Source organism: Macrosteles quadrilineatus, unplaced genomic scaffold (assembly GCF_028750875.1).
Source record: "Macrosteles quadrilineatus isolate MER2022 unplaced genomic scaffold, UCM_ALF_1.0 Scaffold_8__2_contigs__length_117827958, whole genome shotgun sequence".
Classification (NCBI taxonomy): Eukaryota; Metazoa; Arthropoda; class Insecta; order Hemiptera; family Cicadellidae; genus Macrosteles; species Macrosteles quadrilineatus.
Window position 1 is genome coordinate 26,475,130 of NW_026542601.1, and position 24,661 is coordinate 26,499,790.

General features: G+C 36.2%; 1 protein-coding gene across 1 annotated transcript in view; it reads right to left on the reverse strand.

Annotated features, from left to right (window-relative positions):
• LOC128999821 (laminin subunit alpha-1) overlaps positions 1-24,661 on the reverse strand; it is a 132,888-nt gene that overhangs the window by 15,060 nt on the left and 93,167 nt on the right. Inside the window, exons 16-39 of the mRNA XM_054426512.1 lie at positions 19,703-19,809; positions 18,830-19,013; positions 18,034-18,173; positions 17,446-17,673; positions 17,006-17,248; positions 16,488-16,661; positions 15,639-15,808; positions 15,170-15,304; positions 14,319-14,568; positions 13,516-13,712; positions 12,599-12,792; positions 10,796-11,049; positions 9,483-9,594; positions 8,391-8,541; positions 7,267-7,414; positions 6,534-6,698; positions 5,812-5,972; positions 4,550-4,688; positions 3,761-3,992; positions 3,085-3,258; positions 2,615-2,781; positions 2,193-2,351; positions 1,551-1,702; positions 222-512 (exon numbers count right to left, since the gene is read on the reverse strand). Of these exons, the coding sequence (XP_054282487.1) occupies positions 222-512; positions 1,551-1,702; positions 2,193-2,351; positions 2,615-2,781; positions 3,085-3,258; positions 3,761-3,992; positions 4,550-4,688; positions 5,812-5,972; positions 6,534-6,698; positions 7,267-7,414; positions 8,391-8,541; positions 9,483-9,594; positions 10,796-11,049; positions 12,599-12,792; positions 13,516-13,712; positions 14,319-14,568; positions 15,170-15,304; positions 15,639-15,808; positions 16,488-16,661; positions 17,006-17,248; positions 17,446-17,673; positions 18,034-18,173; positions 18,830-19,013; positions 19,703-19,809 (4,327 nt within the window). The remainder of the gene's footprint in view (positions 1-221; positions 513-1,550; positions 1,703-2,192; positions 2,352-2,614; positions 2,782-3,084; positions 3,259-3,760; positions 3,993-4,549; positions 4,689-5,811; positions 5,973-6,533; positions 6,699-7,266; positions 7,415-8,390; positions 8,542-9,482; positions 9,595-10,795; positions 11,050-12,598; positions 12,793-13,515; positions 13,713-14,318; positions 14,569-15,169; positions 15,305-15,638; positions 15,809-16,487; positions 16,662-17,005; positions 17,249-17,445; positions 17,674-18,033; positions 18,174-18,829; positions 19,014-19,702; positions 19,810-24,661) is intronic.

The window sequence follows — 24,661 nt, forward strand, 5'->3', positions numbered from 1 at the left end:
ACTTTAAAGCCAAAAATACAATTAAAATACCATTGGCATTGATATTTAAAAATATTTGTCAATGCAATGGTTCTGTTTTTATTACTATCTAACATGGACCTATTACCAAATAGCATCATAATGAACAGTCCATAAAGGCTAATATTAAAAGCTTATTCAAAACTAATAAACATACTTAATTAGTATCAACAGAAATATAAAGCTGTACTTAAAGCAATTACCCTTCTATGCAGGCCGTACAAGCGTTATTGTCTGACTTGAAGTTCCAAAGTCCGATGGGTCGTCCGTCCAACTCAAGGCGATGCAAACACCCGACAAGGCCCGGCTGGGTGGACAGTAGCTGTGGTGGCCTGCGGGGCCCAGGGCCACCCACCCACACCCGAGCGCCGGGGCCCACGTCCAGTCTGCCCACCCCTGGGGCCGACACGTTACTGACGGGAGAGCCACTAGCTAGGGGCGACCCATCAGGCAGTACTTGGGGCCTTACTGAGAGTCGGCCCACATTGCTGATCCTACACACAACCTACTGTTTAGAAGAAAATACCTTACAGAATAGTTATCAATTATTTTAAAAAGGGTAACATTCAATATTTTATTTTCTTTTATAGGCATTTAGTATTAAAACAAATTAATACTATAGCTCACTGTTACAAACAATAAAAAACCTCAGTATCTCTGAATTGTTTTAAAAAGGTGTTGACTCTTGCTAACTAACCTGAGAAAAATATAATCCAAATACTAATGGATACAAACAAATAAATAAAAGCTGACAAAACTCTGAAGCAAAAAGAGTGGAGTGGTTTTTAATCACACTAACCATCTAAATATATAAAAGGCAAAGCCCTCACTGACTCACTCACTCACTCACTCACTCATCACTAATTCTCCCACTTCCCATTTACCTAGGAGGCTGAAATTTGGTACACCGATTCTTTGGGCATTAAATAGGAAAACTAAGTAGTTTTTATTCTGATCGGGCTTTCGGGCTCCGCCCCAGTGGCTCTGGAGTTTCCCATGTTAACCTTATGATTTTTCATATTTAAAAGGAGTTAATGAATCTTAACAGCTGTTTCAATTAAACAAGTTGGTTCTGTTCTATGATGTTCAATAGCATTAAAGTTACAAGGATTACCAACAGGGTGCAGCACTTTATTTTTTTAAATTTATGACAACAGCTAATTTGCAACCAAAAGGTGAGTGAGCGTAGCGAACGAACTTCAACCTGGAGGCGAGTTAGCGTAGCGAACGAGCTAACCTGAAGGCAAGTGAGCGCAGCGAACGAGCTCCAACCTAAAGGTGAGTGAGCGTAGCGAATGAACTTCAACCAGGATGTGATTGAGCCATGTGAATACTTATGAAGTTAAACGGGGCAAAGCCCGCGGGTACAGCTAATATCATAAAACCAAATAATAGTGCGGAAAAACAAGTGAATGAATGCTAAGAGAAGATAAATCAGGAGGCATGATAAAGTGGTGGGGAATGCGATGAGTGTTAGAAATTGAAGAGGTTTTGAAAATAAGAAAGAACAAGTAGGGTTTATTTTGACTGACCTCTCCGCCTCCACCCTGTACCAATGCTGGTCGTTGCTGAGGTCCCCAGCTGTCTGGATGTGGAGGGGGTGAGTCACCTCCCCAGGACCACCTCCTACGTTCCACACAAACCTCATCTTGCGGTTCACCATCTCCACGGCGATAAAGTCATCCTGCAACAGCCAACAACACAAAGTGAAGATGGAGTTTGAAATATTTCCAACATCATCGGCAGAAAAAGAAGAATAACTTCTAGGAATTTAAAAAAAAAAAACATGTAAAGGTTATATATTTTTTTATAATAAACCCATAGCTAGTGTGTTATCAAGGACTATAGAGTGTTGCAAGAGTAATGCTAGCGTGTTACCAAGGTAGTAACAAAGTGTTACTACGGTAGTGGTAGAGTATTCCTGGTGTAGTACCAGAGTGTTAACGTGGTAGCAACAAAGTTTTACCAAGGTACTACAGTACCAGATCAAGATGTATGGAGTGGTACCAAGCTAGTAATGGAGTATTACCAAGGTAGTATTGAACTGTTATCCAGGTAGGGTTAAGGTAATACCAAGGCAGTGTTGAAGAGTTACCATGAAAGTGTTTTAAAGCTAGTGCTGAGTGTTATCCAGGTCGTGTTAAAGTTTTACTCAGGTAGTGTTAAAGTGTTACCGAGGTGGTGCTGGGCAAGTAGAACAGCAGGGCGTCCCTCTGTTGGCTGCTGATAGCGTAACTCAGCACGATGGATGTCATGGTCGATGGCTCCAGCTGCGATGGCTCGTACGACCTCACACAACTCGCCCCCTCGCGACCAGTCATAGACAATCGGATCTGCAAACATACGACATAATCGTACAACAGTGAAAACTCACCTGGTTATCAGAAATTGGTACTACAAGGTTTTTATGAAAATTTTTTTTAAAAAAACCTTGCTTAAGTTTAGCAAGAAATGAACAAGTAAAAAATCAAACATTTTTCAAAAAGTACTTTTTTCAAACATTTTTCAAAAAGTAAATCCGTACCTAAATAACATTAGACTTGAAATTAAAGAATAGCGAACCAACTTCAAATTCAAGTAGCAAAGGCCAACTTACACCATCCGCTATATGTCTTGCTTGCATAATTTTGCTGCGCAGCTCATCAAGTTTTGCTGAGATTGAGCTGTTCCAAACTGCAAACTCTTCTGATTGTTTTCGAGCAGTCATTGTGATCTGAGAGGCAAGATCTTGAGCTTTCCGGACGTTAGCATTAACCTCTGAAACTGTACCAAATAGATTAATTTTCTGACTCCAACTCAAGTACAATAATATCAACAATATGAGTTATAGATATTCATTTAGCATTCATTGGAGAAGTTTTTCATTTGGAAAACGCTCATCATTTTCAAACAGGAAGAGTAAAACAACGTTTCCATAAATTTTTCACAGTCTATAAAAAAGTAGGCCTACTTACGAAAAGATTCACATTAAAGTTCAACTCCAACTTCAGATGAATCAGAATTTTATTTTATTTAAGAATTTCATATTGTTTATCTAGGTTTAAACAATGACTGCTAAAAACTTACTTAAATTCTCAGCTGCTGTGATACTTTCTTCCCCTTCGCTTGAAAGTTTCTTCATTGCAGGTTTTAGCTCATTGTTTACTTTATCCGTCATTAAGTCTGCTACCTCCTCGTAAGCAGTTGTCCGATCTATCAGCTCATCAGCTGCTACAATAGCTTCAGCTGCTTCCTTACCATCTGGAAAAGATTTAAATTGTTTATTTTATTTTTTTAAGAGATTAGCAGCTTTCCTTTTAACCTTGCATTTGGATTTGAAGGTTTACAAAGCCCTGTGTCTGTGCTGGAACATAGCCAGCAGAGCAAGGTGTGAGCCAAAGTACAAGTGAACTGTACTGATAAAATTTAGTGGCCGACCCCAAACACAAACCCTTGACATTGCTGTCGCGGATTCATGGTCTGTCACGTTACCAACTGAGCCACTGACTCACCATAGATTCATGGGTTTAACTTTAAATGTGTAAAAAAATATTTAAAATTTATAAAGTTTAATTTTTTAGTGCTCTTAAATCATTTTGACATAAATACAAGGCTTTTCACCCTGATTCTGTTAGTTGTATCTGTAACCTCCTCTTCTGGGCATTAAAATAACATTATGATAATAATATTTAAAAAATGGTGACACTAATCTTAAAATGTAAATATGTCTTTGTTTTTTCAACCAACATATGAGAATACATACCAAAGTCAGTCGCCAGCTTCTGCAGTTCCCGAGAGATAGCATTATCCCCGTTGCCTGCAGCCGTCAACATGTCTCGTAACACCATGACTTGTGCCTCTGGGGCTCGCACTCCTTCCCGTAGATCATCCGTCAGCCGCTTACGAGCCACCAGCATCCCCTCCAGTGTCCGTCCCTTTGCCCTCACAGCTGCTGCCTCGTCTATCAGAGATCTGTGACCCACGCCTGGATAAACCTAGTGAGAGATATAACCAGTTGACTAACATGTAATTGTAAAACTAAATCATGTATATGATTATGATCAGTAACTTAAAACATTTATCTACAAATGCTATTTAGACTCTATCATCTTCCACTGATGACATACAGGTCTGTGCAGCAGTGCCGGATTTATGATATTTGCGGCCTTAGGCAAAGTTAACTAGAGCAAACCCCCTTGGGTTGAACTTCCCCCTGATCGAGCCAAATATCAGATCAGTCGTGATATTTGGAGTTGAGACTTGGACAATGAATCATATATGTCTAATACAAGTCTCACCAAAGTGGGTTAATCGTCTTTACAGGTTATGTTAGTAGCACTGACTCAAGAACTAAATCTATCACAGACGTTTCAGTAAACAAATTTATAATATTTTAGTTTTTCAGATTTTACATTACTGACAGGTCACTTGGCTTGGTTATTAACAGATAACATACACTTGGACAAAAATATTTTAGTACATAATGAATTATATCATATGAAATAAAGTTGATATTTTGTAGTCCACATAAGTCTGGCTATTATTGCTTTACCTTCTCAAATGCAAAGTCAGCAGCCAGACTAGCATTGTCAGCTGCTTCCCTCGCCCCTTGCAGAGCGTCTGCGATGTCCTGGTAGGCCTTGCTGGCCCGCAAAGCTACACCTGCATCTTGCCTTGTGGCCACAAACAGACTACAACAAAGACAACGATTTGTTCAAGATTTAATGTGTTTATGGTTTGTACCTCCTCCCTTGACATTCCTGGACACTAGGATCTAACATTGAACCACATTATTTGAAACTAGAGTCATAGGGTTGGAGCATTATCAAATGAATGGTGATTGACAAGACTTGAACCCAGAACTTTGGGGATCAAAACCCTACGCTCTACGACTAGACCAGCTCATAAATGTGTTTATGGTATGCAAATCTGAAGTGTTAAGTATTGATTTTTCAACTATTTTCCAATCACAATTTCATCAAAATAGCGACACAACCATGCTTTTTTTATGTTGATTATGAGTGACAAATAAAGATAGATTAAATATATAGATGAGATAGTACTTTGTGTGGAGGTGACTTTAGTTTTGAGGGCTAACTCACTTAAATGATAAAGTTTCAAAAGACTCAAGACAGCTAGTTAAATACTAAATATGTTTTGCCAACATAAAACGATATTCTTCTTCATAATTGCTATCTTAATTGATTTTACGTTCATATATTTTAGCCACTACCAACTACTTACTTTTGTAAAGTCCTGAGGCACAACACAAAAACAAGAAAATATTAGTATTTTATATAAATAAACCCCAACTTGTAAACAATGCATATTTTGCATTTTTGGTCACCAATATGTATATTAAAAAATGGAAATTAAAACACAAGATTACAGTCTTTAAAGTTAAAAAAAAAATAGAATACGAAAATGTCTGACAAATTAATTAGTCCACTAAAGCCAATATGTTTTAAAGTAAAAGCTCGATGATTGAGGGCAACTGGATCCAGTTTCGAACTATCAACAAGCTTATAAGTATTCTCAATAGAGAGTTTGCCACCTTCTTACCTTTTTATTAACATGCAGTGCAGGCTTTATAAACATTGAGCTAACCAGCTATGGTTGTGAAATTTGGTACAGTATATTCTTAAAAATTATGAAAAAAAGGAAATGTCTATTGGTTATTAATAATTACCGATATAAACAGCATTGATATATTTTAAACTGGAAGAGTATCTACAGATTGAAACCATTATGCACACTATCATTATTAAATCATGAGCACATGCAATTCAATCAAAAAGTCAACAACTAACTTACTCAGCATATTGTTGAGCTTTCATCATTAAGTCTTCAGCATGCCTTTCTGCCGGCCGAACATATTCATTTTCATTTATTGGATTCATGATTGAGAGATCGCTTTTTTTCAGTTCCGTTTCGTCTGTCAAGTTTCGGAGTTGGTCTTTCATTATTCGAAGTCCCTAAGGAAAATAAAACCAAAACTAAAGTTTATAGTAGTTACAAAAAGATATTGTAAAAAAATACACAAGCACAGCCACCAATGTTGAACAGTACTATATCACACTTAGAGCCTGTGAGTGGGGGTCACAGCTAAAGTGATATAGCCGTTTCATGAACTGTATGAGTTTACCAAAATATTTTTTTAGGTCTACTATAGCATAGAAGATTGCTATCTGCCAACTGGATAGAGAGTTCAATTTGCCAAAACATTACTAAACAGATTGTAGAAAATTAAAAAGATGCTAGTTTTTAAAAAAGACAATTCAAAATTATTCTCCTCACAAAATGATAATCATTTAAAGTTTCTTGTTTCTAAAGATAAAAATAAAGAGTTTCCCACACACATAAAGTACATTAAGTTAAATAATTGTGTTTTGACAGTAGGAGAAAGATTGTCTAGGACATTTTTCATGCCACAACATGAAATATTTTAGTGGAATAAAAACATGCACACCCTTAATTTTTAATCGTGCAGGAATATTTTATGGGACTTTTAAATTTAGTAACAATGGATAGATTACCTCAAAGTTGTCCCCCGTTTCATCAAGAAATACATTAGCAGTATTTGTCATTTCTTTACTCTTATTCGCAATGCTGTTGATATCCGCTTCAATGTTTGTTGACATGTCAATGCTCTTTTTAGCATTGTCTAGAATCTTCCTGCTATCACCAGCAATTTTTGAGGCCTGAAATATTATTGAAATGAAATAATATTTACGGTAATATAAACACAGTTTTCTAGAAAGCCACTCATACCCAATAATTGTAATTGTCAGTGTACAAACATTACCTACAACATTCAGATTGCAATGTAATGTACAAAAACAGTAATGTTAATGTTGTTATATTTTTATATGTGTCTTAAATGAAGTAGAAAGAGAAAACTAATATGAACATTAAAAACTTGGAAACTGTAAGAATTTTTGATACAGTTAAGCCCAAAAATATAATAACATGGAAGATTGTTATTTAAAAAAAGTTTATTACCTTTGAAGTATATTGGTAAGGAATATGAATAATTTTTTAAACAATATTCAAAGCACCTTAGGCAATTTTAAATCATGGCAAAATATATCTACTGCAATATCAAGTAGGTACAATAGTTACAAATTAGTTACCTATCTTTTACTAGCAACACTACTTCAATAATTACAAAAATTACACCTTTCAGCACCAGGTAATAAATATTGGGTAACTTTAAATCACTTTTAAAACAAATAAGTACCTAAAATATAGAGCTTGAAGTCTATTTACCTTATTTATATTGTCTTTGACAGAAGCCACGATAATGTCCAAATCCATCACTTTTTCTTGCACATCTGACAGCCTTTGTTTTAAAACTTCAACATCGGAAAAATGTCCAATAATCTGTGGCAGATCTTCTAGTGTTTTGCTGCAGAATCTGTAAATAAACAACATGTCTGTGAATATTATATCTTATTTATTTTTAGTTAACTGTTCAGTTACACTTAATTAAGGCTCTACCTGTCCGCCGCACGCTAAATCCAAGGGTTTAGGATCTCCATCATTTTTTGCTTGGTTCTTAACTGATTGAAAATATATTTATGTTGATTTGTTTTTTATAATTTTTGTAAGCTTGTATCGTTTTAAAATTTTTGTAATAGTAGAATTTTAAGTGGGAAATGACTGGTAAATGCCTCTAAATGAACTTTTTTCTCAAGCATTTTCTAGGGATGGACGAGATTGGATTTTTAGTTTGAGACGAGACGAGACGAGATTTTTTATTTCTCATAAAATTTTGAGACGAGATCGAGACGGGATTTCCCTTCTCATACACAACGGGAAATGCACGTTCAAAATTTTTACCTGATTTTGTAACATTGTTAGATGACTGTTTAAATACAAAAATAATGATAATAGGCAAGAATATTTACAATCTTTTATTAAAAAACATCAGCATAACACTTTTTTATTAATCACGCCTAACTTATTAAAAATGCCTACAATTAGGAAACATAGTGATATCAGTTAGGATAGAGTTCAACTTATCCTAAAATAAAATAAATCATAAAATAAAAGCAATAGGCCTATTCATTTTTATAAAATAGTTACTTGTTTTGACTTTTTATAGTAATAAAACATTCCTCACACTGCTTACACTTAACAAAACTTCTCAAATATTAAAGTAATATTATTAAAATAATTAAAGTAATATTTACATTTAAAGAATTAATTAAATAAGAACGCCTTCGCAAAGGAAACGCAACTACAACACGCTCCTGTATTGCGGGTATTGCATTTACTTTCTGCAGGCGTTTTTAATTTTTTTTTTATTTTTTATTCTCGTCTCGATAAAAATCTCGGCCAAAAAAAAATCTCATCTCGTTTGTTACAAAACAAAAGCGTATTCCACTTACTTGTTGACGGAGTCAGCTGAGTTAGACAGATGTTCATAGTTGCCGAGGTCTCGGATATCTCCAATAAGAAGCTTGGCTTGAAACAACGCCTGAGCAATGCTGATTCCCTCCAGATCGCCCTTACCATAGCCTAACAGCTGATCCACAATCCCTGCGTCAGATAACACGTTAAGTTAAAACATATGTTGTATTTTGTGAGAGGGGTGGACTCGTGGTCCAAGTACGTCAACCATTAGAAAACAGAAATTGGTAGAACACCACACTTAGTAATGAATATAATCCTTCTCTCAACTTCTCATTTAACTTGGTTATGTCCTTAGAGCTTTAAGCAATGAAATATTTAGATTAAATAAACAACTGAAACCAATAACTAATAATTTTAACAAGATTCAAAAAATTTACTGTTTAAATTAACTCCATTATGAACTTAGAAAATTAGTCCTAGAACTGGAAATAGTTATTTGTGCAACTAGTGAGCAAAGGGAGCAATTGATTCACTCGAGAGAAATACTTACTCACGAGCCATAGGCGAGTGAGGAATGGTTTCTCGAGTGAGGCATTTGCACTTTGCACTCGAGTTGCACATTATATTTTTTCCGACAGTTACGATATAACAAATAAATTGGTAAAGAAACGTAACATATTTTTACACAGAAGTGAACTTTTAATATAACATTTAATGTGAAGTAACAAATACAACAGTACAACAGCTGACCAGCTGATTTACAGCCAGTGCTGCCAACGTATTTCGTGCGCATAAGACTTTGTCTGCATGTTACACGCTCACTATTTCGTGCCTTCACGTTGCAAATCTGGAGTGAGACAAAGTAATTAGAGTGAGACAATGTTAACATTGTCTCACTGAGAGCGAATTGGCCACTTTGCTTTCTCAAATCAGTGAGAGAACATGTACATTGTTAGGTAACTGTAGGAAAAGTATTTTTACAAGTAAGGTATCTTAGTTTTTAGAATAAAGAGCAACTCAAACAATAATTAATTAGTTCCTCTCTTTAAATTAATAAAATATTTAAAATTTAACTGAGTAAAATTCGCTAAACTTAAGCACCATATTTTTTAGTGTTAACTACTTACCTCTATTCTCAATGTCGGTTTCCTTGATTTCTGAAAATAGGCCCTCTGCTTCTGTTTTTGTGTCAAATGCATTAAAATTTGTTGTGTTGCACAGTTTTTCCATTTTCTTAGCCTGTAAAAGATGAAAAATTTCTTTAGAAACTGATTAAAACATACAATTATTATAGTGTACACACAAATCATTAAGATATATTTGCCTAGCCTATTCAGTTGGTTAATTCAAACTTGTTCAATTATTGGACAAGTTGTTCTGAATCACTTTTATTAGTTTTCTATTCATCATTGTTAAACATTCATTACCATGGGGTATACCATACATACAGAAAACGTGTTGATTGATTTGGTTGAAGAAGAGTAACATCTTCTACGCATAAAAGATCACAGACTGCCATAAGTTAGTCGTGGTAGATCCTTTGATGAAAGGGGTCTAACAGTCCAGGGGACTGGTCAATCGAAAGTTGTTTCATGATCCTTGGGAACCTTTGTTTCTAAATTATTATTCAGTCTAGACCACAATTTGTTGTCTGAACTCCCTTACTTTGATTTCATAAATTTGTATAGGATTTTGGTGTGAGCCAAAAACAACATTCTTGTTTCGCAATTGTTTTCTTCAAAATTTATTTCAATTCTTGTTATCAAGTCTACGTGGTATAAGATTCCTTAGAACCAATTACTTACGATTGTAATGTCCTGTGGCATGAAATTAAAAGAGGAAAAATTAGTATTTTATATTTCAATTTTCAAGCAATGCACTAGCTGGTTAAATATAAAAAATCTTTTGATACAGTAAAATCTCACAAACTCAGCACCTGATAACTCCGCAGTTCGAATTTCTCGGCAATCTTATATACCATTTGTTCACATTCCCGGAACCCTATACTGGAGTTATTTCAATTTTGTGAGAGGCCCTGGAGGAGAACTGTTGAACTCGGTAGCATTAATAGTTACACAGAACATTGCCTGTGCCATTAGGACCTAGTGCTACTTGCATACTGGGACCAGTAACAGTCAGTCAACATGAGTTTGTTGGAAAAGGGTAAGTCAATCTTATATGATTTAATTCAAAAAAATTCAAGGTAAATTTGAAATTTACTATTTTATGTATCAGTTGTTGTTTTTTGTCCTTTTTTCTTATAATCTGACAGTTTGTAGGACGGTACTGTACAAAACTGAGACACTTTGATTTGACATCTCATAATTTAATCCTGCTACCAACAGATCAACAACTCACAAGATTTCTAATAACTTTACAAATACGTTTTTGTTTTACTAACAATACGTTACAGTATATTATGGGATAAACGCCAAACTACCTTGTTAAGAAGCTGTTTAGCCTTCTTGCTAAGGGTGTCGTCTATGGTGACTGGTAGGTTATGCAGAGTTTCACTGATGTTGGCATGTCGCTGCAGCAGCTGTCTCAACTCCGTAGCCGCATGCTCCGCTGACAACAGCTGTTCCCAGGGCGGGGCCAGTGCTCCGTCTACCAGGTGTCCAGCCCCGTAATCCAGCACCGCTTGTAGTTCGTCTACCTTGTCCAGCAGTAGGCCCGTGCATCCGTCGTCACAGGCTGCAAATGTTTAAAACTATAGCTTCTACTGCCACCTTGTACAGTACAACTTATTTACGTTAATTTGTCTTGAAAATACAGTAGTATTAAAAATATAGAATATTTCTTCTTCATATAGCTATTAAATCCAAGGCACCAAAAATTCAGCAATTTGTAATTTTCTTTAATTTAACTGGACTTTATGTGTCAGATTACTGGGAGATTACACTGTCTGTAGTAAAATACTTATATATTTTTATTTTACTGTGTATTACAATTTACAACCCAACAGTGAATAGGGATAGAATATGAGATATACAGAAAAAAAAGTAACACAGAAAGAGAAAGAGAAATTAGATTTTCAAAAGTTAGAGTAAAAGAATGCCAAATAGAGTTAAGACTAAGACTGATGATATCATAAGAGGAGCAATTGAAGACAACTTTTAAGAAGAAGACTAGAATGTCAGAGATGATTTCTAGGTAAACAAAAATTGATGGTTGTAAGAGAAGGTAACTGAGAGGAAGATTAAATTAAGTTGTATTGAAGTGAAGACATATATGGAGAAAAGAGTTGAGTGAAATGGCAGATGATGGGAAAGAGGAACTGAATCGGGATAGAAGAAGATGGATATAACCATGCAATATTCAGACCTAGTTTACAGTCAAGTCAAGTCAAGTCAATCATTTATTTTCACATAACGTTTTATAGATCCAGCATAGCTGGGAAACAGGTGAAATGGTCATGGACCATTAAAATACATACAACTATAATAACTATACAATATGCTAAGAAATCAAATATATACATCATTTAAAAAATCATCAACTTTGTAATACCCTTTATTAAGCAGCAATTTGGTAACTTCTTTTTTGTATTTTTCAAAAGATTCTAATGATTTAATATTATCAGAAAGTTTATTATACAGTTTTTTCCCTAGGTATTGTGGAAGGGTTTCTAGTGAGGTAAGTCTATGAATGGGCAGTTGTAAATCATTTCGATGTCGTGTTAAATAATTATGGTTATGGTTTTCATTCATAAAATATTCAAGATTTTTTTTAATAAATATTAATGTTTGCAGGATATAAACAGACGGAAGAGTTAATATTTTCAATTCTCTAAATAATAATTTACAGGATTGCCTAGGCTTTGAAAATGTCATAATTCTAAGGATCTTTTTTTGAATTTTGAAAATGGTTTCGGCATTTGAGCAGCTGCCCCAGAACTCTATTCCATACAACATGTTTGACACAAACAAAGCATAATAAACAATCATCCTTGTTCTGAGGTCAGTAACATGCTGCAGGACAGACATCTGGAAACAGACTGTATTTAGTTTATTAGCTAAAACTAATGTGTATTTATCCCAATTTAAAGTGTTTTGTACCTGAATACCTAGAAATTTTGTAGATGACGTTTCATTACAGGACAAACAAAAGAGATTGTATGTGATACACTTCACACTAGCAGTAATATCCATCACTCAGTTCAGCATTTCTTATCCCCTGGCCAAATCCATTATTATCTGCAATCAATTTCAAACCAAATATAAATATTGATGTAGACACTTACAAGCACAGCCTTGCTCGGTGAGTATGTGTCGCGCCTGACACTGAGAGCAGTCCCGCCCTGTGATGCCTGCACGGCAATTACACTGTCCTGTCTCCTCATGGCACTCGTCACTCACGCTGCCGTAGGGACTGCACTCGCACGGCACACACGACCCTCCTGGCACCCGTGGGTAGCCGTACCACCCGTACGCACACCTGCAAACACCACCAACACTCTAGGTTATTTTCGTGTTAGTGGAACAGAATTTGTGAGATTGTCATCGTATTTGCTCATGTCTCAACAATGGATAATTCATTCAAAATTGTACCATGGTTCTATTAATTTAATTAGCTGTTGAACATAACATAAATAAATAAAGTAATAGAAAATACACTAAATAAATAACCACCACAACGATTTTAATGTTTTTTACAGGGACTAAATGTGTTCCTCATTGAACTTACGCTATGGCAAATCAGTAATTTATGTAACTAAACCAGTTTGCTTTGTTCCAATCTTGCTTACGTATTGTCTGCTTCAGTAGCCCCACAGTTAGTATTGTTGTGTTGAAGAGGTGATCTCTTCAATACAATAATATGGTAATAATATAATACAATCAGCTAAACGATCAGTTATCTCAAAAACAACAATACAACCTTATGAAGATTATGGTTTTTTTGGAAAAATTACTTATATTAAGTATATATTAAGGAATAAGTTACCCCCTTGGAAGGCAGAATTTCAAATAGGATAATTGTGTTGTAAGATCTTTTGGATGTTTTCTACCGTTTGGCTATTTTTCTAATGTAAGTTAATAGTGTATTTGTTTATTATTCCTTACTAAAATATTAGGATGAAACAAGGTTATAGTATAACAACGGTAGTATAACAACCGATATAACCAAATAACCAATTGTAAAAGTGAATTGTATTTTTACCTGTCGCATAGTTTCCCTGTGTAGCCTGGCCGGCAGGCACAAAATGGTTCTTGTCCGGGCCGCACGTCACATCTGAAGGCAAAGTTCTGCTCCACTGCAGGACAAGGACACGGCCTACAACCCCCTAGCTCAGGGTTACCGTAGAATCCCTCAGCACAGTCCCCGCAGTGATGGCCACCTGTATTATCCGCACAGTCCTACCAACAAAACACATCACCATTAGGAGCTCCAGTTTCCTCTTGGCACTATGAACACAGCTCATCCATTTATAGAATATGTTAACTTTCAGCATTAAGTGCTCTTTCAGGGAGTCATAGCATATTTTTTATTGGGGTTCCACCTCCTTTATTTCTACCGATTTTTTTATAGAGCAAGATTTTTGCAAATTTTCATCCATCTTTTTAAATCGAGACCGAAGAACCGGTCTTGCCATTGCGATTTTTACTAATACTGTTTTATCAGATAAAAACTTTTGTGACATAGCCTTTGCTTCTAATCATGCATAGTTTTTTTCTGATGCTTTAGAACCTTTAGTTTTGAAACTTTGTAATCGGGTTTGGACTTTTTTGTCAAGTTTACATATTTCTAAGCTATATGGCAATAATTAATCATACATTACAGTCAAAAAGTGTAATAGATAGTACAAGAGTATGATCACTTAGCTCTGAATGGGTAAATATGTTCTCAATTTGAAAAGAAAAACATTTGCGCTCACCAATAAATCTATCAAAAACCTAGGCTAGTAAATGTTTTTTACTAAATGAATAATACTCATGCTCTAGCAAACAATTGATACAACTCACCAAACATCTGCCAGTCTCTATGTCGCACACAGACGAACGGTTGTTGCACTGACAAGGGCGAGACTCCCCGATGACCACGGACAACAAGCTGGTCTTGGTCTTGTTGTGGTAGCGGTAGAAGCCCCGAGCAGAGTTTTGGCAGGAGGTGGCGTTGTAGTGTGGTGGACAGTCGCACTGCTCGATGCCTCTGGCTCGCGGCAAACCTCCCCCGGGCGACAGTACTGCAGTGTCCAGGGTAACGTCTTGTAGCCTACAAGGTGAAATTGTGCATTATTTATATATCTATTTACGTTTCAAACAAAACTCATTAAACTTAAATACTCTTAAAGATTGGTCATGGTCATCAAGCTTTTTTAGCTTTAGTTTTGTTTTAAGTTTTTACCGAAGCTCTCAGCCTATAACAACTCTTTAAGTTCATTTTTGGTGAAAGTTTACTTCATTTGATTACTCGTATTGAAGACATTTTCTTTCAGGACAAGCAAAAGCTTTTCACAGCATTTCAGAATGTTGAATCTCAGTTTCACTTAAGCTAGCTACCATCTTGTGAAAAATGTCAGGTTTTTTAAACTTTTTTTTTATAAAACATTTTCAGCTATGACCCATCTTAGAATTCATTTGTTTTAATTCTTTGAATACATATTGGCCACTCAGAGAAAGGAGCAAAGTGCCCGAGCAGTAATAATAATCTTACGATAAATAGTCTTAACTTTTGATTTTTTTATGCCTTTAATGCATCTACAACAGCTAAAACCACATTAAACACAAATCTCTATTTAATTTGATATGGTTTTCATAGCATTATGCATTAAAACAAACCTGAACTAAAATACTTCATGTCTAGAAATACTCACGTTGCTCGCTTTAAATCAACCGAGTCTGTGGCTCTGATCAAGATGTGTTGTAGATTTTGTAAAGCCACCAACAACATGTCTCTACTAACTTTGCTCGTTGGGTTGTTTTTCATCCGCCAAAAATGTTCATGGAACCTATAATCAAACCATGTTTAAATGACAGCACTACACTCTGTGAGCGGTTATTGATGTTCAAAAATTGATTAAGGATGTTTCATATAGATGGGATATCTACTTCAGTATCCAAAAGTTACAAATCTAAAACCATTTTATGTAGCCTATCGTATAAACTAACTTGTTTAAACTTTGCTACAGACAACACAAATCATTCCAGAAATCTTCCTTGCTCACTAATGATTCCTAAAGACGATTCTAAAATTCAAAAATGTACGTTAAAAAAAATCTAAATATACTCTTGTAAAAGTTTCAACACAACACAACTTTTGAGACTCGTCAATGTACAACACACCTGACACTAAGGGTGGCCGAGGGGTTGAACTGCATGGGGTAGTGCTCCAGTATCAGTCTGTTGCCTTGCAGCTGTATGAGAGGGTAGGAGGATAACACTGCGGCTGGCAGCTGAGTGGTCCCTCCCTCTGTCTCTACTGTGAAGCGTAGATAGCCTCCGTACGACAGGATCTGTACACAAGCAGAGAACAGCATTGGAGAAAAGTAATTTCACTGACTATTACAACTAGACATTCATGCCCATGGCTCTAGCCAGTCTGAGTGGACATAATTGTTTAACTGAATGCCACCAACAGAGTGTTTTGATATAAATTAATCTTTTCTGTTGGGTATACAAACTTTTTAACCAAGCCAAATAAAAGGATTACTTAAGCTGTAAGCCTGCAAAAACGAGGCAGGAACCTCTGAACACTTCAAATTCAAATTCTTTATTAACTCATAACATCTTTTTTGTAACAACCAATCAAGATCACTTGTGGCTGGACCTTACGGCCTTGGCCCTAAAAAGGTTGAAATCTCTGGGAAAGCCGCTACTCGAACCTGATGAGATGAGAGGAATGGGCGTCTCACAGCTTCTAGGCTGTTACAAAATATCTTACGACTGTCAAACTGAGCTGAAGAGTGCTACAAAAGATGAACAGGTTAACAGCTAGCTATAGCTGGAAGTAGGATTACCCCAAACTCCCTTATACAAAAAAAATGAAACTACAGCATTTTAGTTTTCTCAAAGACGTTCGGAAAAATCCAATTTCTTATCATAAATTCTTGAGCCGTCAGTGTCTTTACCTTGTCTTGTAATTTTTGTACCATTTGTATAACCAATACAATCATTGCAAGGTAGTAGTTTTACCTTATCACCCAAAAAGTTGGAAGGCAGTTGCCAGTAGACGGGGGAGTCGAAGAGGTAACTAACTCCGATCTCCACGTCCCAAGCGTCCCCTGGGATGATCCTCAGGTTATTGGTAATGTTTAGCCGGCTCTCGTCTCCATTCAGACTCATTCCTTTCGATCCTGGCACTGCAAGCTGTGAACAGTTCTTTATACAGTCTTGACATAGGTAATCCATAAGCCAAAAGGTGAATGAGTTATCAAAGACATAATTGTTTTGATATTTTGTAAAACTTGAATTTTATCAAGACAATTGTGAAACTTGTTATTTCACCAGTTGTGACATGTAAGACAACAGTTAAGTCACTTTCCTCCAACTCAAGGTGACCAACAGGGATGACAATTATTTTAATTAATACCCTAGAATTTGAAGAGATGTGCCTAAAATACCAAATGCAAATGATAAAATTCCTTATCATATATTTATATACTTAAGTTTCCTCAAAACCTAAAGTACTCACACCTGAAGTATACACTCACATTTATGTAGCACACCTCCTGCGTGTTGACTGGGAAGGCGTTCTCGGTGCCGGTGGTGTTGTCATAAGTGACGGTCAGTGTACGAGGTCGAGGTGTCCGCACTTGTGTCCAGGTTGCTGCTGCTTCTCTGCATCGAGTCGTGCGGTTGAAACAGAAACACTGAACACAACCGTCCTGTTGTTCCTCCTGCAGGCCGAACGTTCCTATCTTGCACTCGTCACACTTCTTACCAGCTGCGTTGGCCTGCAAAGTGGATTTAGTAAATAAGTAAACCAGGGTGTATTCAGTAAATAAATTCCAAAAGCTCAACTTCAGCTTGACTCAATAAAAAATCTTAGACACCTATATAAAATACTGATCAAATTATTGTGATTAAATAAAGGGTTATTTACCAAAAAACATGCTACAGACAACCAAACTTGCCCACACAATACACCCACCTTGCATGGGCACTGTCCGTTGTCATCGCAGGAGCACACACCACCCGGGCAGTGCTGAGGCTTGGTGCCCGGACGGTGGCAGTCGCAAGGTCGACACCGTGGGAACCCATGGAAACCTCGAGCGCAACTGTCACACTGAGTGCCTGCGTAGCCCTCATGACAACGGCACTGGCCACTGCGTTCGTCACATTGAGCGCCTACTGAGCCACGGGGGTCACAATTGCATTGCTAAATAAAACAAATCAAATTCTTTTATTTTGTCAAAAAGGTAGGAAAATAGATTACAAAATGCAGAAAATAGTTCCAAGAAACTTAATTTAAACATAGCTGTTTTCTTAAGCAAAATTAAATCCTACATGGGAAGCACCGTGCGTGGGAGAGCATTCGTAATATTAGATATGATCGTAATAGTTTTTTTTTAAGCTTTATTTATGTCAAAGAAAATTTTCTGAACTTTAGCATCACAAAAAAGTTATTCTAGCTTTCATCCATATTTACATTAAAACTTGCGTGAAAGTGAGTGAATGTACGCTAAAATTTAATTTTAGTGACAGTATACATTAGACAGGGCAGAAAAGGGGTACCAACCTTGCAGCCCTTGTTGGACTGGTAGCCCCAGCAGTTAGGTTGGCAGTATTGACACTCAGGTCCCTGTGTATAGGGAGGACACACACATCGGCCGGTGTCAGGGTCACACACGTGACCAGGCTTGTTGCAAACCTCACATTCTGTAAAACATTTAAGTAACAAAAGTGAATATTTTCAGAAAACACAAAATGTTCTGGCCACGCCAATGCCGTCACAGCCATTTTCCTGCACATTCAATTGCTTGTACAAGTGCTGCCAACCTATGTATTTTCAAAATAAAATATTCCAAACAAAAAAGAGAATATCATTTGCATCATTGTCCTTAAAAATCACAATTTCACAAGATATGTCACTTAATTGGTTACACGTTAACAAAATAAAGTGATGTACTTTCAGAATTAGTCTGAAATTAATTGTCGAATTGTGGTTTTTCTCAACATCTAAAAATATGTACTTTTATAATTTCAATTTCACATAGTTCAGACTTTTTGTATGACAATGTGTCCAATATAAGGGAGTCTACAATGCGGTTATCTTTTTGCAATAAATTGTTTGAGAAACACTTTTGAATCCTAGTTAAGTAATCACTTAGTAAACAACTAACTACAAAAAAAACTAACATCGTAAGCTATAGAAAAGGATCCTCACTCTAAAAGTTTTTACTTGATAAAAGGTTTAAGCGCTTGTCTGCGCTTAAACCTTTTGCCATCAAAGCGAACAAGACAGTACACTAATCAAACAGCAAAATAACTGAGCACACGTGGCATAAACATAAACTTCAATTATTGTTGCTCACCTGAGCAGCCGTACACAGAGAGGCCGTAGAAGAGAGGCAGACAGTGATCACACTTGAGTCCTCCAACACCAGGTTTACAGAAGCACTGTCCCGTGGCCGCGTCACAAGAGGAGTTGAAAGATCCTAGCACATCACACTGGCAGGGAGAACAAAACCCAGTCTCATGTAGGCCCCACCATCCAGCCTGTGGTCGATACAGGAGTTAAAGGGGGAAATTTAGAAATATTATGTTTAGCAACAAACACAAATTCTGCGATTATTTCATCCTGGAGGGTTTCAAAACATTTAAGTTAATTCCAAGACATATCCAGGACAAAATTATTATTTTAAAAACAGACAGTAGAGGTGAACGAATAAAATTAATTCAAGCTTTTAACTAACCTGGAAAATCCAATTTATTTTGCCTTTCCATAATCCCCAATAAGCATTGGAGGCCATATGAAACCGAGACATCCGAAATTTAGAATCTATATAATATATTTTTGAGACTCGATTGCATTCTTGCTTGGACACAAACGGTTGCCGTATTTTTCACTAACAAACTAAGTTACGGAGGAAACAAAGTTGATATGTTCATTTAATATCTACCTATCTTTAATATTTTATCTTATCAACTTAATTTTTTACTGGAGGATAGTCATGTAGATAGTTTGATAACCAAAAATAATCAAAAAGTTATTCAGACTATCCTATATGCTAAACTTATGTTTCAGAGATGACTGCATTGATAAGATCTCAAACAAGCAATGTCTAGCTCATCAGCCCAAGACTTAACCACTGAGCTACCATGTTCGCTAACTCATATTTTCACTCTTCTTTGTTCACATTGACATAATGTCATGTACTTAGATGGAAAAATTAATCAAAACTGACCTGACAAGTGTCACAGGCTCGACCCGCGACGTTGGCCTTGCACAGACACTGACCTGTGTCTATGTCACAGTCTGGACTCTCCGAGCCTAAACTGTTGCATCCACAACCTGGCAATATATACAAAAGTATTGGTTACTGTAATATTTGTATTCTGCATCATTAGATAGAACTGATGAGATACCATAACAAAAAAAAATTCACTTCAAGCAAGGAAAACTAATCTGTTCTCAGTCAACTAATCAAAAATCAAGTGAAGAAGACTAAACATAGGATAAGCTGCATAAACAATAACTTTTAGATATACTAATTTATGATGAATTATCTGGCAAAAATTAATATACCCCCGCCGCAGCAAACCTGCAGACTAAGCGAATTTCCATTTGACTGATTGGATTTACACTGAAATGTCTACTTTAAAATATAACATTTATTCTTCATTTAAATAGAATTAGTTTAACAAGTACTTAGGTTTGCTGCATCAGGGAGGGTAAAACTTTTTTTGTAAAATGTGAATTGTAAGTAAGAAATAAAAACATTTTCCAAATTTGATCAAAATATGTTCACAAACAAGCAAACTACAACAGTTTACTTATTCTCCATAAGAATAACATGGGAATTTTTAATTTACAATTTTTTGGAATTTTCTCCGTAACCATTAGGCGCATAATAACGCTTCAATATACCAAATTATTTGTTTTTTGAAGCTCTACAAAATGGTTTGGAAAGAAATTGCTAAATTTTATGTTTTTTGGGTCAAAAATGGGAAAAACCTATTTTTACCCCATAAAACCCCCCGTAAACCCCCGTTCCCATAGTCCGATCATGCTGGATCGCGAACTCGTTCGAATAAACGTACGTTTACACGTTTGTACCAAATTTCATCAAAATCGGATCATTTTTGCTCGAGTTATCGTGCTGACGGACACACACATATATATATATATATATATATATATATATATATATATATAGTTTGATTGAGCCGACGTTAAGTCCTCATTCTAGCATGAGGACGACGATAAGTGCTCGATAGTGAGGACCTGCGGTGAGTACTTAACGTTCCTTCATGCCGACGTTAGGTACTCCCCCCACCACACTTCCCTAGTCTCGCTTGCGTTAGGTCCTCACGCCACCCAAGTCCTCATTTCTAACATGTGTAGCAGATCGTGGGAATAATCCCTCCAATGTGATACGTACACAAAGTGAAAAATACCCGTTTGGTTGTAGCTTTCTCAAGTCCTAGTTTACCTTTTTTGAATAATCAGTGTATGCATCTTAATGCAAACTTAACCGAATAATTAGCTGTCCTTAATACGTGAACCATTATTAAATTTTAAATGTATTTTAAATTAATTACAGTAGTTGCAAGCCAGAAAAGCTTTGTTTTAACGATTATTTACTTTCACGTCCAGCCAGAAATGCTTATTCAATGTATTAACTTCAAACTAATTAACAAGTGGTTGGCTACCTATATAAAATAATGTTAAAATAATTTTAGATTTTTAGATTTTTTAATGCTGTATTATTGTTTATAATGAAAAGTTGATACCCACGTAGTGTGCTTGAAGTTTAACCGTTTTGCCGTATCTCAAGCCGTTTTCGAGATATAAGCATTTGAAAACAATAAAGCTGTGCCGCACCGGCAGCGCCTGGAGTTTGTAACCTTTGCACCTATTTAAGAGTCAACAGTGACACTATATTACAACGCACTGATATAAAAATGAAACTGTTTAGTTTATTGGTTGAGGTCTGAGTTTTCAGTCGTCCGAGTTTGCTAAAAATTACAAAATATTAGGAAAATCAGTTGTCCGAGGTTCATTTGTACAAGGTTTAATAAATAACTAATAATACTTCAATAAATAAACTGTCCAAGTTTTCATTTGTCCAAGAATGGTTTAAATTGGAATGACAGTATTTGGTTAAATCAACTGTCCGAGCTTTCATTTGTCAGAGGTTTTAAAAGAGTTTAAAATAATGTTGAAATATCATTTGTCCGAGTTTTTAACAGTCCGAGTATCATTAGTGCCAAAAGTGACTCCACCGCCGAGGCGCTAGTACAGTCCGCGCAAGAAGTAATCAGACCAACAACGTCATTTAATTACACAGACATACGCCTTTTAATGACATACATTCATAGTAAACATTCAGAGAAACAAAAATCTCTCAAAATTGGGTCGTTGAAGGTTCGTTATTTTATTTCCAAGTAACCATGTTTTAATAGACACTTTCACCAACCCATTGAATAAGGGAAAATTATTTAAATCTTGATGGGTACTCTAGTTTTCTCGGAGTAGGCCGCGTAAATTGGCATTTTGGCGTTATAGACACAATAATAGACAGACAAACAAACAAACAGACAGAAAACGAAATAAATAAGTGTAGTTTTGGATATCTTAAGATGTGAATCTTAAAAATAACAAAAAACTTCATGACTCTACGCAATAAACAGACAAAATAGTATATTTTGTCACTAGGGCCTTAAGTGACTCTTTTTGACCAAAGGTAACGTTTTACAATCAAGGCGAAGCTGAGGTCGGAAAATGAGCAAGGGTTAAACAGTCACTTTTTGCCCGTGTGATTAACTAAATTTTCTTCATATTGTATCAATTAACAAAAACAAAGCTAGAAAACTAAATAATTTGTATTTAATGATAACCTCTCAAAACGACTTACGACTTCCAGCTTGTTTCCAATTCTGCTTATGCAAATAAGCAGCTGTTTGGTAAGTAGTTCAATTATTTAGTCTATTACGATTGTGTTATTATACCATCGATATGTCGAGCAATCGTCAACAACAGACTAAAGCCCTAAATCAATCGATAAATAATTTCGATCAATACGATTTCGATCAATCGAAATTTACTACAATTTACAACAGCTGATTTCTCCCTAGAAAGTAAAAATGCTACTTTAAACCCACAATGCATGCATTAAAAACTGCTATTTTTGCTGTATTATGACGAAAATGTGACTTTATTTGTTTAGATGCCCAGCTGTCTTATTTGCATTTCCACTAGCATCATTTATTTGCCTAGCAAATAAATGGATAACCGCTTCTTTTAAAACATAATTAGCAACTGACGAATAAAAATGAAGAATTCGAAACTAAACTAGAGTTTTGTTTTGAAAGATTGCCAAGTATGTACACCTATTGAATTTTGTTTTCACCTTAAGGAATGTCAACGGCCAAATCGCGTGAAAAGGAAATTTAAAAGGAAATGTAAAACTAATTCATTTCAAACGAAAACCGGATGGCCTATAGTGTGTCCATGAATTTTACGAATGTCTTTATATAGTAACGATAAATTTTACGTTTTTAATAATTATACAATAATGACAATAATCAGCCACAAAGTTACGTTTGTTATATTTTGAGGTCGCCATGTCACACATTTTGTGTTTGAGGTAAATTACAATGATATATCCGTGATCATGAGAGATGATAACGACGTTGCCGTAATCGTGGGAGAAGACCACGACGTTGCTGTGGTCGTTTGAGACAACTACGATGTTGCCATGATCGCAGGAGATAGCAATCTACTTATGACGAGTTGACTGTAGATATATCACGGAATGATTGGGTACTATGTATAACTGGAGCGTGTGCTTCCGCTATCTCCGCGTTCCACCACCTCCGAACCCAAATCTGTCCCGCCACCTCCGAATTCTTGAGTGACCCTTATAATCCCGTCACTGCCTGCGTTGGTAGCTGTCATTGCATCCACGGCTGCGAAGCCCCGGGGATGGGAGATTTAATGAAAATTTATCCCGTGGGTTAGGTTAGGTTGGGTTGGGTTGGGTTAGGTTAGGTTAGGTTAGATTATGTTAGGTTAGGTTAGGTTAGGACGGAAAGTCTTAATGCAGGTAGTAACCAAGGATTATAGGGGTTACTCTGAAATTCGGAGATGGCGGGACACGGAGGTGGCGGGACGCGGAGATAGCGGGAGGTAACCAACAGATCAATTTACTAATTTTCCTTTGAACTTGTGACATAACACTCTGCTATCCGGTAGCAGCAAACAATTCTTTCTTTGCCATTTACGTATGCATATATGCTAAGGGTTGGTAGCTTTTTATGGTTCGAAAGTGAGCTCAACTGTCCTGGTCATTAGTCTTTAAATACACGATCCTGACTTATGAGACAGCTGATCTTAGACTGGCACAAAACTACACAGATCATCTCACAACATTCTAAACTCATACTTCACTCATATTTTAAGTGCGCACCTAGATGGGAAATAATGTTCCTAAATAAACAATAAAGTACTCGAAAAGGTACCAGGTTGGGAAGGGGGTTTACTGATGATTGAGTTATTTGATTGATTTATTTATTTAGTTATTAATGATTTAGTTATTTGTGACGATTTTTCACAATATTACACTTCCTTGATGAGTAAAAATATAACTGTATAAAATATAGCTTTGGTGCAAATTTTTTCAAGGGGTACGAAACATACACAAAATACATTACAAAAGTAACGCTTAAACATCCGAAGCTTACGTATCCCATTCACAAACCTTCTAAATACTTTGACGCCACGACAGTTGTTATGTAATGACAAACTGTGTACATCTTCTTAACCAACGTGCAATAGTTATTTGTGTAACTAGTGTGCGACGTAGCGCACTATGCAGCAAAGGCAATTTACATTCGCGTTACTTTTCCTACAGTTACTATGAAGCATATCTATTGTCAAGTATCCTTATGAGGGGGTTGGTAGCTCAGAACTCAAAGAACGAAACCGTTGATCTCCAAACAAATTTATATTCTCAAAACTACAAAACCCGGTGTCACACAGTCCTAAGGTCCCTAACTATTAAAACAATACAATATGAAACCCTACTATCCCTGCTACTAGCAGCCGTAACAAGTAGCACTCTCTACTTGTCTCCGCCGTTGACCCTTGACTCCGACACCATTGACCACTACAGTGCAACTCGTGGTGTACTCGGGCGTTG